General features: G+C 37.2%; 1 protein-coding gene across 1 annotated transcript in view; it reads left to right on the top strand.

The window, feature by feature from the left end:
- Nucleotides 1–17,772, top strand: part of THSD7A (thrombospondin type 1 domain containing 7A) — a 430,772-nt gene that overhangs the window by 385,176 nt on the left and 27,824 nt on the right. The window contains exons 14-19 of the mRNA XM_029929576.1: nucleotides 4,124–4,302; nucleotides 6,657–6,662; nucleotides 8,585–8,718; nucleotides 13,198–13,351; nucleotides 14,952–15,096; nucleotides 16,449–16,564. Coding sequence (XP_029785436.1) covers nucleotides 4,124–4,302; nucleotides 6,657–6,662; nucleotides 8,585–8,718; nucleotides 13,198–13,351; nucleotides 14,952–15,096; nucleotides 16,449–16,564 — 734 coding nt within the window. The remainder of the gene's footprint in view (nucleotides 1–4,123; nucleotides 4,303–6,656; nucleotides 6,663–8,584; nucleotides 8,719–13,197; nucleotides 13,352–14,951; nucleotides 15,097–16,448; nucleotides 16,565–17,772) is intronic.

The raw sequence follows: 17,772 nt of genomic DNA, 5'->3' as shown, positions 1-17,772 counted from the left end.
TACAGTTTGATTCTATTTCATAAACTATTACTTTGAAATGTAAAACAAATTATTACTGGCCCTTTTGAGAGTTCCATTTTTAAGCATCTCCTACTGATTTAGACAAATTCATTTTCCAAGCTATGCTGTATGAAAAGGAGAATGAGATTTAAAATTTGTTTCAATTCAAAATAATGAGATGGGCTTGTTTCCCTGCCTCAAACTATAGTGAAAGTCAAAGTATAAGATTTAAGTAGACACTGCAATCTATTTGAAGTAGTTACGCTTTTCAAAATTTTGGTAAACCCTGTCATAAAGTATTTCAGTTCTTTGTTGGAATTTCCTCTACATCATTATCAATAGTCCAGATGCTTTTTCAATATCAGAAGTACATTCAAAACTTAGCATTGGTGTCTTTTTTTCTGTCTTCAGTGCTTCACAGCTGACAAACCTTTGCTGCCACATCTGCCCCCTTGAAGGTTATCTGAGACTAATTCCTACACTTTTGAAAATTATTTAATTGCACTCTGCTCTTCATGACAAATTTGTGATCCTATCTTTAAATTTTTTTTTTATATTTCATTTACAATTCGGTGATATCTTCTCATGCATCAAATTTTCTCTTAGGAAACTCTCAAAAATATACATACATATGGTCACCAAAAGACATATTCTAGAATGCTCATAGCAATATTGTTAACAATAGTCCCATGTTGAAAAATATCCACTCACCATCATTAGAATATACAAATAAGCCATAATATTATAAACAGAATAGAACATTATATGCCAATTAAAATGAATAGCCTTCAACAACATGCAAAACTATGGATGAATCTCACGCCACATGGTAGAATGAAAGAAAGCTTGCACACATGGGCATTCGCTGTATCATTCCATTTAGTAAAGCTTTTTAAAAGTACAACAATTCTGCATTTTGAGAAATGAGGATAGTTGCCCATATGAGAAGGGATAGTGATTAGAAGGGGGCAGAGCTTTCTGGATTCATGTGTGTGTTCATTGAACTTCATACTTATGAAATTGTACAAAAGATGCACATTTGTCTATGCAGACTGAGTTTAAAACAGCTAATGTGTAACTTTGGTAAAAATATAGGAGGTCTTATGTAGAAAGATAGGCTACAAATCTACTTCTCCTCCAGATCCAACTCGTTCTGCCCGTGTGTTACCACAGTATGCCCTAATTTCAGTCCCACACACTTATACATTCATAAACAAGTACAAGTGCAACTGGCGAAATTTAGATAAGCTCAGTGGATTATATCAATCTTAGTATCTTGGTTGAAATTATACTGTAGTTACTATTGTAAGAAACTGGGAAAAGTAGACAAGGGACCTCTTGATGTTATTTCTCATATTTCTTGCAGTTGCATATGAATCCACAATTACCTTAATAAAAGGATTTCAATAAAAAGAATGAGTAAACACAAGAATATGTATTAAATTTCTAAAAGCTAGACCCTATCCCAACTGAACTACATCCTAATGTTGGGGATTGCTGGAAACCTGCAATTTTAGCCTGTGTTCTGTGTAATTTATGATAAGGGAAGGCTAGGAAATACTGTGTAGTAACTGGCTAGCTTTTTAACATTGTCTCAATCCAGAACACTTTGGTCATAAGTTTATAGATTAAATTTATCATATTGGTTTTTAGGTGGTCTTGTTTCACTATAATAAAAGTTTCTCTTTTAAATCCACCTACAATAAAAAGAATGGACTACTTAGGAATATATTTAACAAATGAAGTGTTAAGATGTGTACACTAAAAACTACAAAACATCTTTGAAAGAAATTAAAGACCTAAATAAATGGAAAGAAATTGCATGTATATGGATTGTTGAGTTGCAGTACTCCCAAACTGATCAAGCTATTCAACATAATTCCCATAAAAATCTTAGCCGCCATTTTGGGTAAAACTTGACAAACTGATTCTAAGATGTATATGGAAATGCAAAGGACCCAGAAAAACTGAGACTGTCTTAAAAAATAAGAACAAAGTAGGAGGGCTCACGCATTCTGACTTCAAAACTTACTACAAAATTACAGTAATCAAGACAGTGTGGTATTGGCATAGAGATCAATAGAATGACCTTTAGAATCCAGATATAAACCCTTACATTTATGGTCAATTGATTTTCAACACAGATACCAAAATAATTCATTGTAGAAGATATAGCCTTTTCAACAAGTGGGCCTGGAATAACATGATAATCACATACAAAAGAATGAAGTTGGACTCCCCCCACACACACCTTTTAACATATACAAAAATGAAGTGAATCATATACCTAAATATGAGAGCTAAAACTATAAAACTCTTAGAAGAAAACCTAGGTAGAAATCTTCATTACCTCAGATTAGGTAATCGTTTTCTAGATGTGACAGCAGAGCCCAAGCAACCAAATAAAAAAATAGGCAAATTAGACTCATTGACATTTAAAATTTTGTTCTTCAAAGGACACTAAAATTAAAAAGACAATTTTTGACAAATGTAGAAGTTGGAACACTCATACTTTGCTAGTGGTATTGTAAAATGGTGCACTATTGGAAAACAGTTTGACACTTCCTCAAAAAGTTAAATATAGAGTTACCATATGATCCAGCATTTCCACTTCTAGATATATACCCATGAGAATTAAAACCATGTTCATACAGAAATGTATGCACAAATGTTCATAGTATTGCCCATAATATACAAAACAGGGAAACAGCTAAAATACCCAACAACTGATGAATAGATGAAACCCAAAATATACATCTATACAATGGATCACTATTCAGTCATAAAAAGAAATGACATACTAACATATGCTATAACAGATGAACCCTGAAAACATTCTAAGTGAAATAAGTCAATCAAAAAGACCACATAATGTTTAATTTCATTTTATGAGATGTCCAGAATTGGCGCATTCTTAGGGACAAAAAATAGATAAGTGGTAGCAGGGGTGGGGGGCGGGGGAAGAGGAAAATGGGAGATGGCTGCTAATGGGGATGGGGCTCCTCTTTGTGGTGATGAAAATGTTCTAAAATTAGATAGTTATGGTGGTTGTATGACTCCCTGAATATATTAAAAACCAAAACATGAGCTGACTTTTATGGCGTATGAATTTTCTCCATAAAAAATATTTATAAACCTACCTAGAGTTCCGTAGTACAAGTTGTTATCATTTTCAAAATCAAATCATTGATGTTGATATAAAATGTTGCAAGAACAATCCCTCTGCGCATCAGAGTATTACACACAACAGCCACGCGTTTGACTCTTGACCAAGGAAAAATTTGCTTTTTCCACATATTTGCCTGGAGAACACTAGTGATAAATTTATATTGTGAAATACCAAGTTGGTAATAAGGGACTGTTCCCGGAAAATGCACCATTTCTCAAATCACCTCCTTTAGATGGTAAGTTAGTTGTGTTATTTGATGGATCGAGTAATGGAGTAGACCCCATCTCTTACTGCGTGCCTGCATTTGTTAGAATATCAATACCTACCTTCCCGATACATTTATAAGATTTTCAAGACAATCATGAAAACAAGGTGTAAAGTTGTTTTAAAACTGACAGCACCATAAAAATACGAGACATTATTTATTTAATATTCTTCGGTTTCCTTCTCCAGACTTGATTTTCAAAGAAGGGAAAACAGGTGCTAAGTTAAATAGTTCCTTTCAGATGTTGATTGAGAGGCTCTGGCTTTCTTCTTGAGGAAGAACACTGCATGGACTCAAAAACTTGAACTTGTGTGACTTTCACAGAGAATTTTATAGAAAACTGTTCTAATTTTTTTAATGTATCATTCTGACAGCATGAGAATGATGCAGCAGCAGACAGGTTACTGTCAATTAAACACACGCGGTCAGAAAGTGAGAAATGTTGAGTTGCGGTGAGCATGAAGCCCAAGCAGATCATGTGGCAGCAGCTCAGCTGTTTTTTAACAGAGTCGCTGTGCGTATGTGTCATTTTCCTGCGGAATTTAATTTGAGTCCCTAACAATGGAGACATCTTTGCGTTTGCATGTTGCTGTCAAGTCGACCTTGGGCCTTCTAAGTGAGCTGGAATGGTGGGGGGCAGTGTGCAGGGACGTGCGGAGGCGGCTCTCACCTCATTTTCTTCCATTCAGGCTACATCGAAGAGGCCTGCATCATCCCCTGTCCGTCCGACTGCAAGCTCAGTGAGTGGTCCAACTGGTCCCGCTGCAGCAAGTCCTGTGGGAGCGGCGTGAAGGTTCGCTCTAAGTGGTTGCGTGAAAAACCGTATAATGGAGGGAGGCCTTGCCCCAAACTGGACCATGTGAACCAGGTATTTTCTCCCATTGATTCTACTATTGAGAATATTAGCATATTGTTTAGATTCACTAGGCTCTACTTTTTTTCTCCAAATGGAGAAGAGTAAATCATAGCCCCTTTCAAATAAGAAATTTGACCCATTTTACCTTTAGAATGTCTGCGTTAATGTATGTATGCTATTAAAATCCCAAATCAGATATATTACCTTTGCATTACATTCAGTACCCAGCATGTATATGCATATGAATATAATTAAATGGAAATTAAAATGACACCTACCTTTCAGGTAATATCATAAAAGTGTATCTAGCTGTGTGCTGAGAGCAAGATTGTCTCATTATTATACTCCCCTAGAATGTCGGAAAAGATATCGCAATTGCCAACTACTTAACATGAAAGCGAGTATGTGGGTTTGGATCTAAAACTAGGAAATAGGTATTGAATGTTCATTTAAATTTGTTTGATATAAAGTATGTTTAGAAAAGAAGAACTATGAAGATGACCTCAAAGTCAGTGTAACTACGTTATCTACCAATTTAGTCATTGACCTTTTTAATTTTATCTCGAACGTTATTTGATTTTGTATGCTCACTTCATTACCTGCTGTTCAGAGTCGTTACTTGTGTTCTGTTGGAGATAGGGAGTAAAAAAGCTAATAGAGGGAATGGTGACAAATTCAAATGTAATATAAGATGTAGACAGATATTATCTTGTTTGACCTTCATGTGAATTAACAAAGAATAAATTTAATGTAGTATGTAGATGTTAAGGTATGTATTTATATTGTCACAGTCAAATGAACCAAGTGATATATATGAGCCATCCTTAAGTATGTGGATAGATTTCATGCATATATAGACTAGTTTTAATCTCCAAACACTCTGCCTTCCAGTACACATACTTTACTTCCCAAATTAACTCAAATTGTTAGTAATAATCAGGGTATGCTGTTGGGTGCTTCCCCCAACTTGACAAATGGAAAGCTGCTCAATTCATGAATCAGATGATAAAGCCAATTCGATCTTCAAAAATAATAATAACAAAGTAAAAATAAAGGTACACCCTAGAGAAAATAAGTTTTGAATGAAGAAATTAAAGATGAACAAAGTGGAGAATTACCTGCCACAGGACGTACTACTCTGAAGAACTCTTGGTTTTCCCCAGTTAAGTTGCTACGTGTTTCCTTAAAGTCAACCAGAGAATAATACGCTGCACTGCTGCCCTCTACTGGTAACCAAGATTCCCTGCCAGAGTCCATATTTGCAAAGAAAACGTGACCCTAATGAAACAGAATAACTGAAATGTAAGGTTCATAATGCAAAAAACTGTTTTTTACAAGTTTTGAAATCTTAAAGTTTCAGTGGCAAATTTAAATTTTAATAAATTTTTATCTGTGGCTCTAATAAGGAGAAATTCTACATATACACATACGTTCAGTGTGTGTGTGTACAGCCAGTCAGCCCTTCAATTAAAATAAGCCATACTTGCCTCAACTTTTTATTACTAGTGAATTTTTAAAGGTTCAAGACCTTCTGCCAAGTTCTCTTTGCTATGAAAAGTCTTTTACCTAAGCCATTTCTCCATCACCCTCCAACTCTGATAACATTTAATTCTGATAGGGACATTTGGATACTTGCTAATCAGCTTACTGGTGGTAAATTACAACATTAGCAACTGAAAAATTCAATAAAACATGAAATAATAGACTTCTGACTATTTAGATAAATTGCTGACATTTAAAAAATTAGAAATTTCTAGGACTTATCATAACATGTTAGGAAAGTAAAGAATATGCCAAGGTTGCATTAATTTTGAAAACTGTAAGTCACATGGGTTTTTTGCTACAATTCTAATTCCTCGATAAAACAATCAGTGGTCCATTGACCTGAAAATGGTCTTTGAGTTTCCATTTTCTAATTAAGAAAGCAAATTCTCATTTCCTAGGAAATGTAGATGGATGGATTGATTAAATCAATAGATTAACCAATCAATATATGGATAGATTTCTTTCACCATTTGGATCACAAAATATTTGCAGTCATTTATCAATCCCTCATGGTCTGTATTTTGAGGTCTGCTCAGTTTCCTAAGATTTCCTCATCCTGTCCATCTAATCTTTTCCTTGACTGGGCTGTTTGCAATAGTCATTTGTGTTTCTTCACTTTAAACAATAATGAGAAGTTGCTTTTTCTGTCCAGGGCTTAATGAAAATATTCTAATCATTTACCAAAAAAGAAAAGTAGACTTTTATGTCTGGGTAACATAATATTTAAAACTTTAAACATGAACTTTTGCATTCAGTATACTGACATTGTTTTCCTTATTTTTTTCTTTCCTTTTCTTCATCCTTGTTGACCACTACTCCAGGCACAGGTAAGAACTCTTATACCTCCTGGTTCATGGTAGAATGCTGCTTGTTTTCTTTTTTACTCCTGAGACTTCAGAGAATGGATTTCTTTTCCTGCCATTGTCTTTTATCTTTTACAGGGAGAAAATAGCACGTTTTCCGTACAATTCTTTTTTTTAATTTGTTTTTATGTTTTTCATTTATTTCTAAGAGACAGAGACAGGGCCAGCAGGGGAGGGGCAGAGAGAGAGGGAGACACAGAATCCGAAACAGGCTACAGGCTCTGAGCTGTCAGCACAGAGCCCGATATGGGGCTCGAACCCACAAACCTGAGATCATGACCTGAGCCGAAGCTGGACACTTAACTGACTGAGCCACCCAGGCGCCCCTACAATTTTTGTCCTGCATCTGTTTTTTGGGGGGGTTGGGTTTTTTTCTTTTTTTGGTTTTTGGGGTTTTTGTTGTTGTTGTTGTTGTTTTGTCCCTCTAGCATGCTACCTTTGTTTTCTCATTTTAATATTAGGGCCTGAGTTGCAGGCATTGGGGGAACAAGCCTCACTTCACCAGGCTTCAAAGGCAGTGACACCTCTCTTGTGAATGATGTCATGCTTCTCAGAGGAGGGACAAAGGTGCAGGTGGACTGAAGATGGGTGGCGGGAAGTGCCTCTGAACTGATTTGTGTTCAGTCCACTGTAGGAGATTAAAATGAAAACCATCAAAAGATTAGGCAAAATGGCATTTCCCTTTCAGTGTTTCCCTTCCCCACAAGTTGTAGGGTTATGTCTTACCTGGTAGTATTTAGTCCCCTTTAAGTACAGCCCCCAATGTGAAGGTAATCTTTTGTAAGAGTAGTTGTGGATTCTTATGCCAACAGTGCATATGATTTATTCTTACTTGGAATAGGTCACCTTTACTCACTCACTGAAATGTGCACAAAATAATAGCTCTAAGGGGCTATTTATATCTATATTTTCTGGAATTAAATAGTTACCAAAAACATACGTGTGTGTGTGTGTGTGTGTGTGTGTGTGTGTGTGGTGTGAAAAGGAAATAGTGTTGAATGACCATAGATTTTGAAATCGTTTTAAAAGACATTTTTCTTTAATGGTTGAGTTAGCTGTGTTGCAGTAGATTATGGCTTATTTATTTCCTTGACTTAGTCATTGTTTTCCTTGAGAAAAAAACGTAATTGGTTCATTGTTCTAAAATCCTGACACCAAACACACCACCCTAAATGTGGGGCTTCCAGCCTTCATGGACAGCGGTAGACAGACACGTTTGCTTTGTGTCACACAGCCCTCCCTGCTTTGGGCTGTAACTGTGTCATATGAAACCAATTTCAGACTTTGCTTCCAAGCCCTGGATGATTGAGGATTCATTTTAAAGAGGTTTTTCTTTCCTTATTATTTATCATTTAAGTTAGTTTCATATATGGAATGTAAAAAAAATATATATATATATGAGTTCTTATTATTACATACATTTATTTGGAAAACAGGCCAAATCATATTTTTTTGAAAACAACTACTTTTACATGCTTATTTATTAATTCATTTATTCATCCATTCATCTCTTCAACAAATCTCTGTGGAATGGCTAACATCTGAGCACTCTAGCCTGAGCACTGGAGACACACAGCTCTGTGAACAAGACAGATGCCCCGTGAAATCACAGTGTCGTGTGGTGTGGGACAGCGTGTGATGGGCCTCAGGTGCTCTTCCCAGTCAGACCTGCACCTGTAAAGTCCTACAGGCTCAAGAGAACACAACACCGCTAGCCCTGCCCGTCACTACTCTACCTCTCAGATTTCCTGCATTTCTAGTTTCGAATAACGAACAAGACAGCAGAGGAGTGAACAGACTACAATGATTGTTGTGATGTGAAATGTCCCCGCACACTCTCATCGGGTTCCCTGAGGAGAAATCCCTGAGAATTGTGTGTGTTTCAGGTGTACGAGGTCGTTCCTTGCCACAGTCACTGCAACCAGTACGTTTGGGTCACAGAGCCATGGAGCATCTGCAAGGTGACCTTCGTCAACATGCGAGATAACTGTGGAGAGGGTGTGCAAACTCGAAAAGTGAGGTAAGGCCAAGCCCAGTTGCACAGACACAGAACGCGCGGCCCCTCCCTGTCTCAGGTGTGCCAGCGTGAACCTTCACGCCTCCCCAGGCTCCTGAATAAAACTGACTTTAGTTTTGTTTCTAAGGAATCTGAGTGCATGGAAACCTCTAAGGGGATCTGCTTCAAGCAGCCATTTGTCACACTGGGCCTTTTGACTTTGGGAGCCTCACAGCAAGGCGGTCCAGTGAAAAGGATTCACATATCAAATGCAAGCTGAACTCAGGCATATTTTCCCAACCCCAATACCTTCTTGAAGGCCAAAAGTATTTCTTACTGCTTTTTAATGATAATCTCTTCTACACCCTTGCTCCTTAACATCAAACTGGCTAACTTTTGAATATTCTCTTCTGCTCCGGGAAGCCTTCTCTGGCCGCATGCCCAGTAGCTAGACTCACCTCAAGTGCTCAGCCGCCAAAGGTGGCTACCAGCTATTCTGTCAGACAGAGAGCACTTCCGTCGTCACAGAAAGTTCTGTTGAGCAGTGATGCTCGAGAGTACGCCATGCCCCTCATTGTTTTGAAAAGATCCATTTACTGGTCTTTCATTTTTATTAAACTTTATCATTTTCTCCACACTGAGACCCTGTCATATTCATAGGTATTCCCTAACACCTAATACAACTTTGATACTCATTAAGTTGTCCCTACAGTATCTGCATATGCCTCTTACGGGTTCTAGAACCCTACAAAACAAGTGTGTTTGGCTTTATTATCTCCACTTTGTAGACTCAGAATTACTAAGGAATTTACCAAAAATACACATCTAGAAAAGTAACAGAATTGCTCTTCAATCCACAGTCTCTTGTCACTTTTTTCTAATATTTAATTTTTTTAATGTTTGTTTATTTTTGAGAGAGAGAGCAAGGAAGAGGCAGAGAGAGAGAGGGAGACAGAGAATCCGAAGCAGGCTCCAGGCTTTGAGCTGTCAGCACAGACCCTGATGCAGGGCTCGAACCCACAAACCATGAGATCAGGACCTGAGTTGAAGTCAGACGCTCAACTAACTGAGATACCCAAACACTCTTTTTTTTAATCACTCTTTATTCCAGTTTCTTCCAACCCTTCCTAGTGACACACAGTAAAGACAAATGTAAAACATCCAGAACTTCACAACTTATGAGGAAGCCCACTGTCACCCTGACCTAACTTTTCATGAATTTAAGATTTATATTTTTCAACAGAGAAGTCGAGTAAATTAGCATTCATATCACAAAACTTTGGCACACTATGTGTAACTTTGCTTCCAGTAAAAATAATCTCTATATGTTTTTTCATAAGTCTTCTGAATTCCAAGTTATTTTTCTGAGAACTTAATAAAGGTGGATGAGGGTCTGGGAGATTAAGGAAAAGACAGAGATTCCATTTTCCACCATTCCTTTCCAAACTTAAAATTTCTCCCTCAAATTTAAAAATATGTTTCTTATAAAAATTTTTATCAAGTTGGGCTTTTAGTTAATAAGAAAAAGTATAATAAAGAACTATTGGCACACCTGAGTGGTTCAGTCGGTTGGGCCTCTGACTCTTGCTTTCCGCTCACATCATGATCCCGAGGTCGTGGGATGGAGCCCCGAGTCGGGCTCTGTGCTGAGCCTGGAGCCTTCGAAAGATTCTGTCTCTTCTCTCCCCCTCTCCTGACTTAGGCTCTCTTTCTCTCTTTCTCTAAAAATAAAAAAAAAAAAAAATTTAAGTGGCGCCTGGGTGGCTCAGTTGGTTAAAAATTTAAAAAAAAATTTAATTAAAAAAGCAGTAAAGAACTACTGTTCTTCCAGCTTCCCTTCAACTATCTGTGTACATGTTGCTTTTTCTCTTTATAAATAGATATCCTCACCATTTCCAAAGACATCTTAATCAAAGTAACTTTTGAGATCAATTTATTTTTTCAATAAACATCTTTAATGTAAACAGAGAAAACAGAAGGTCAGTATTGATTGTGATCCCTGATCACATAATAATGTTCCTATTTGTTACTGATTGAGTAGTAAACTTCTCTAACCGTATCCTCTGCTAATTAAGGTCAAAATGTCCTGCTTATATGCAAGTATTGGTGATATTTCAGGATAGATGAGTCTATAAGGGAGCATATTCCAATTTATCCAATCCCCTTCTTTCTCAATTAGGATGGTATGGCATAGCAAACACTCGTGGCAGAAGTGATTTTTCCCTGGTGAGAAGGGATACTTTTTCATGGACATTGTGTTTAGAATTGCCAGCACATGGTGATAATAAACACACACACACACACACACACACACACACAATAAAAGGCAACTGATTTGGTTACTTTTGTGTTTGCTTTTGAATTCTCTGCAATGCACCCCCTTATCGTCACCATGGCCTCCGTTGGCCCCACTCTTTGCCTCCATCTTGGTTCTGCACTATGTTATTTATAATACAGTTCAATTTTCTCACTGCATAATTCTATCTCCTGTGGAAATGAAAAAGGCCAAGAATTTGAAGAAAGAAAATGCACTTAAATTGCCTTCTTTTGTGCCAAACGCTTGATCCGAATATTTATTCTGTACCCTAGAGTGATTTTAAAAACTGATTAATACCAGATGAAGTAAATAAAACATAAATAATGTCAACAAGAAGAGCCTTTTTAGCGAGTGTGGCACCTTGAAATGATGCCATCCGAATATAGTCATTAAAAGTTATATCTTAGCAAAATAGTGATATGAGATGTCCATAATGTATTTCTAATTTTTTCCCTAAATGGCACAAAATTGTAGGTAAAGTTTATTCCTATTTTGTGAATCTGTTAAGAATGCTTTTCTCTGAGTAATAGAATCATGTGAATTTTTTTTTATTTCTTCTGACTTTCCTAAACTGAATAAATTACCTATATAATAAAAAAAATTAAAGGAGAAAAGCCTGTGAAAATGTAGTTTTATGTATGTAAGTACTTAATCGAGTATTGAACCTCTGTCCTTAACTCTGGATCAATAGGTAATTTTGCAAGTTAATCCTTGCTCACTGTGTCAGTGCCTACCATGAATTCAATCTTTTCTTAGCAGCAAATCCAACTTTTGAGCATTAAACTCTGCTCTGTGTCCTCTCAAAGCTGCTGTCAACAGAACATTCTTCAGTGCCATTAAAGATAGATATTTTTCCTGGGAAACTAGAATCTTCCCAAAGAAATGTATAACTTTTTCTTCAGTGATGAAATCAAATAAATATCTACCTTTGAGTGTTTTTGTGGTTTTGTATTTTTATCCACTATACAAAAAGAAATGTGGAGGTGGTATCGTATGGGTATTTTTTCAGACAGCAAATCCAATTAAGACATGACCAACAGCAGTTTTCCAGCCATTAAATGCATCCCATAGGAAAACACCATTTCTCTTAAATTGGGCAGCACTGTATAGAAAGGCATTTCTGCAGAGTAGATTTGTGAAAATGCGATGTCCCCACTGATTGTAAATCCCTGGGAAAGGTGAGATTCCGGTATAATTGATACAGTAATTTAACCAACAGTGTAAAACATTGCAATGGGTTTGAGAGGCTTAAGAACCCAAGCCTGCCTTTTTAGTTCCAGCAATGCATTCTCCTCCTCAACCCATTAATCTGGTTGACCTTCTCAGAGTCAGGAGGGATGAAGTTTTTCTCTTCTACTGGAAAAGTGCCTGGAGAGATTATTAATGATGGTAAGAGTCAAGTCTGATACTAGCCACATTAATTAGATCCTCAAGAGATGAGTAAACAAGACTTCCATGACCTCTTACAAAAAACAATGAAACAAAATAAAATGTTTGAATTGGTTCTGTTAAAAAGAAAACTAACACTAAAAAGGGTCAAGATATAGGATGATTGAAACAACCACATTTAGAGAATGTAGAGAACTACTACCATAATTGTGTTTTCACTTCTGGCTTTCTTTCGAAGTTATCAGCATACTAGGAGGCTAAAATTACAAAACAATTTGGTAAGTGGCATCAGTTACTTTTGAAAATACATAATGAAGCCTCTCACTAGGAAAGTACAGGGTGCCTCATCTTTCATCATATATGAATCTACCTTCTCTATGGACTGTACCATTTTCTTCTGAAGAAAAAATGTGCATTATATCACAAAATTATAACCCCTCTCTGAATCTCTGTGGACCGTTCCTCATTAGGTGCTACATCATGGATGAGTGTAAAGGACCCCCTCCTCTCAGGAGAAGACATACAGAATTTATCATACACACACTGGCTGTAATTGTAAAAGATTATGATGACACAAGCAAGTGTGGATTTTATATCACACTGACGCTCTGCACAGATTTATGGGAGGCAGAGGTCCTTTCATGTCTTCATGTCTGGAGAAGTCAGTTTATTAAATGCAAACCTTCCCACCTCCCCCTGCCATAATCATGTCTTAGGAAGAACCATTTATCCTATGGGTTGGCCATTGTTCTACTTGTCCTGGTTCTGTCACTGAATAGGTGTATGTTGTCTTGTAGATGCATGCAGAACACGGCAGATGGTCCCTCTGAGCATGTAGAAGATTACCTCTGTGATCCAGAAGAGATGCCCCTGGGCTCTAGGGAGTGTAAATTACCATGTCCTGAGGATTGTGTGATATCTGAATGGGGTCCTTGGACCCGATGTACTTTGGTAAGATGATGAACAATTTATCAATATAGAGCTCACCCAATTTTTTACCACAAAAGCTTCAGAGCTATTACTAAGAAATAATAATTGGTAAGTTACCAATAAGTTATAAAAACAAAGGTGTTTTCTCGGCTACTTCATTCTATGACTGTGCCATTTAAAGTCAGCAGTGTTTTGTCTCACACTAGAACAGCTCGACTTCTTGGAAGCTTTATGCCTTCCACCATCCTCCTAGACCCGCACAAAATACCTTCAGATTGGTTTATGCACAGCATGTTAAAAACTGCAGTGGTGATAATGATTCCCTCCAGGTAAAAGGAAAAAGAATGAAGCTCTAATAAAGGTACTTTAATGGTGTCAGGTTATTGTCATCCCTTGCTTTTTGCCCAGTCCATTTTATTTAAATTGTCGGAATAATCCTTCACACAGTGGGGGTACCGCAGCAGCCACGGTATTGACACTAAAACGCAAAAGATCCTGGCAAGAAAGGGAATTGAAAGAAGAAAGCTGTGTGTCAGTGAATCTCTTTGCACACACTGACTCCACATCTCCGTGGGCCTAGAAAGCCAGCTGAGACTTTAAAATCACACAAAGCTTCTAGATTTCAACAGCCCTTAGGAGCTCTTCCACAGGACCCTGGGAAGAGTCATTTGAAACAGAATCAGCTGAGCATGTAGGAGATTGGGCTTAGCCCAGGCTCCTCTGTAAAGCTGCACGTTTCAAAATGGTATCACAAGCACGGGAAGAATACATCTAATGTGGAATTAATTTGCTGAAATACAATATAAGACAGTTTCAAAGAATTTATGATGCATGTTTTCAAAGTGAAATTAATTTTTTATCTCAGTGTTAACATTATTAAAGGTGCTGATTAACAACAGGCTGGTAGAGCAGGGGCCAAACAGGCTGCAGTAGAGTTGGATACAGGTTCAATAGCAACAAAGAATCAGCTCTTTCACAAGGGGATGCAAATGATTTTCTCTTCTAATTCCATAGCATCGGATCTGGAGTTCCTGTTCTTAGAAACCAGATGTTTTCAGAATATGACTGTGCCAGTGAGCAGAAAGGCCAGCTAGTCTTTTTTAACTGCTGAATTGTGTTTGTGGGCATGTGTATGTGCCCATTACGAAGAGAGGTCACTCAAAGCTAGTTACTTAAAGTCATGCTTAAAATGGTTTTTCAGGTGTAAGAAAATATAGATAGATAGATAGATATATTGATAGATTTTTGTATTCATGATCTATAATAACTAATATGTTAAAAATCACCCTTAAATGGTTTTTAAGGTCCAAGAACCTATATTAGATAAATTGATTATAAATTCTGTATTAGCAATCTATAATAATTAATATAACCATGTCTGTGTTTACATATGTGTGATGGGATGTATCGATTGGTATTTGCCACACAGACTCTTAAGCATCTTATAGCCAGATGGGACATCAGAAACTCATCTAACACTTGATTTTATAGATGGTGAAACTGAGGTGTAATGAGAGGTGGCCAAAAAATTCTAACTCCTACTCCAGTGCTCTCCCTCACTGATTAGCTCTTGTGTGGCTGGGGATTCACCATTCTGAGGAGTTGTATTGTTCTTTGTCAGCCTTGCAATCAGAGCAGTTTCCGGCAAAGGTCAGCTGATCCCATCAGACAACCTGCTGAGGAAGGGAGAGCCTGCCCTAATGCTGTCGAGAAGGAGCCCTGTAACCTAAACAAAAACTGCTTCCACTATGATTATAATGTAACAGGTACGTGCATAGTCATCTCATCACCGAGTTAAAGGCCAAATTCTGTGCCATTCAGCTCAGCAGTATTCCCATAAGTATTGTTCATCTCCATGTGGGTCCCTTTTGGACATGCTTCTTACTCTTCCAGAGATAATTATTTAATGACAGAAATATGTATCTATTTTTTAATAAACATCAGGATAGAGAATGAAAATATCACACAAACATTAAGGTAGATTGTGAATTGTCTAAATGATCCTGTTGAAGACATCCTCCCACTTCGGGAAGATGCAGGTAAAAGATATATGTATCTTTCCTGTAAGTATCAGGTTTACTGAAAGATGTGTTTCTTCTTCAGAAGATGTTTAATCCCAATAACATAGGGGGATGGCATTTCTTTGTGTGGGGGCAGTTTATAAGCATGATTAGTCCAATGTAAAAATGTCAGCAATCTTAAGCTACTGAAAACCATATGAAGAAGCTACAAACATTTCAGTATTATCAAAGGTACAGATGAAAAATGATGAATGCTTTTTCCAAAGAAAAGACTTATGACGTCCACTTTTTCTATAACCTTCATCTCATACCGTCAAGGTGCCATATTCTAGGAAAGAAGAGAATGCATTGGTTTATGTGATGTAAGGCAACACTGAAGCTTATTTTGGATTTTTTCCCAAGTAATTTTCCCTCTGAAACAAACGCCAAACATTGTGCAATAACACACAGCCAGATTGGCTTTTTGTCTCCTTAGGTTTTTCTCTTCCATTTCCTTGGCTGATACAAAGATGTCACAGTTCTCTGGGACATGCCCTCCTACCCTGGAAAGAAAGATTGAAAGAATTATTTTGCAAAAGACATGAAATTAAAGAATTAAATAGATATGGCCAAAGTGATTTTGAAATAAATAAGTGTATATTTTAAAACATTCTAAGTATGAACAGCAAGTGAAATAGTGTTCTCTTTGAATATAACTACACTGTTCATGTACCACCCATTAAAATTATGAATTGTTTTATTAAACTAAAAATAATGTTGAAGTTGAAGTTTCTACTTTTAGTAGGAAAAAAGTTTTGACGTGACATTTGATCTGCAGGACAAAGCCGGTTTCCACTATCACCAAACAGCTAGCTGTCAGGGTTGTCAAATAGACATCTGCCTTCAAGAATAATCCCTGTAGCTATGTGCAACCCCAGCAGTTCCATTTGACTCTTGATATGTTCAAAGCTGGGGCCCATATGCTCTGCGTGTGGGATGATTGATTGTGGGGCTTAGGAAGCAGTTGTGAATTAAATATGGGATCCAGGTCATCAGAGTTTCATCTGAAATCTGTTTCATACATAGCCTTCTGTTCTGATGGGCTCCCTTCCTTTCAGACTGGAGCACGTGTCAGCTGAGTGAGAAGGCAGTTTGTGGAAACGGCTTTAAAACAAGGATGTTGGATTGTGTTCGAAGTGATGGCAAGTCAGTTGACCTGAAATATTGTGAAGAGGTGAGGGGTACTGTGTTATATCTTTGCGAGTAAATTCTTCCCTAATAACGTCAATTCATGCTGAGCCAAGTGACCTGTGCTCAGTGCAGCTCATTGCCAGCAGATGTTTTTCTGTACTATTCAGAGGCTGTTAAGCACCCTCTTGAAAAGAAACTGTCCAACTACTGATTTCTACACATAATTTCCTATATTTTGTTCTGGTTGGAGCCCAAAGGTATGCTAATTAGCCTATTTGGAAAGAAATGCTTGGGGAACAATAAGTAATCAAGGTGAATAAAGGCAATAAATCTTAATCAGACTACTCATCATCTTTTGTAATTTCATGTGAATTTTGTGTTGCCTAGGACACCTGCCAAGAGCCATCATTTATTCTCTCTGTTGCTAAACATTGATCGCATGTGGTTTGGTAGCAGATTTTGATATTAGGATCTAATATCCAGCTGTGAGAATCTAAGTACTCAGGTCTGGGTAAGAGAGAGCTTGAAATTCAAACAAAGGAATGAAGCCTGCCATTATATCTTTGAGGTACAGAGAATTGTAACTATTAATTTTCCAATTTATAAAAGTAATGTCATCATTTCTAGGTATGACCTTATGAAATGTTAGGAAACATAGTTGTTGGATCTCTTTTCCTGAAGCCACACTCCGTGTTGTAATTATTTCATCCCGCTTCCATACCAAAAGGGTCCCTGCATTCCTGACAGGTTTTAACTCCTCCTACATCTAAAAGTGGGGTTAAACATGAACCAAGATAAGTGGGAGCCTCAGTAGATCTTGAACACATAGAGAGGAGCTTCTAACTCCTCAGTTAGACCTGGTGCCCATGACTTCTTCCTACACATGTTGGGGGCTATAGAAGCCCATGATAAATTATTCTAACTACTAAGAGAAAACTCGAGATGGAGAAAATATCAACCCATTTGATATCTTTCTCTTGTGGACCTAACAACGTCCTTATATCTGTCCATGGGAGTGGAGCTGCCAAATGGGCTGACAACAAGTTGTTTAGTTAATAAATTCTACCCACTACCATCTTATAACATAATTTAGTGTATTCATACTTTAATTATAAATTTTATACCTGAATTAATTTGGTTCTGAAACTAGTAACATCAAAGTAATGTAATCATCATTTAAAAAATAACAGCATTCATGAACATTATTATAGTCATATGCTGGCTGGAGAGCTTTGATCTGCTTCCAGTTGA

Source organism: Suricata suricatta, chromosome 2, assembly GCF_006229205.1.
Source record: "Suricata suricatta isolate VVHF042 chromosome 2, meerkat_22Aug2017_6uvM2_HiC, whole genome shotgun sequence".
NCBI classification, from domain to species: domain Eukaryota; kingdom Metazoa; phylum Chordata; class Mammalia; order Carnivora; family Herpestidae; genus Suricata; species Suricata suricatta.
Note: the sequence above shows the minus strand (reverse complement) of the source record. Positions and strands in the feature narration are given on the sequence as shown.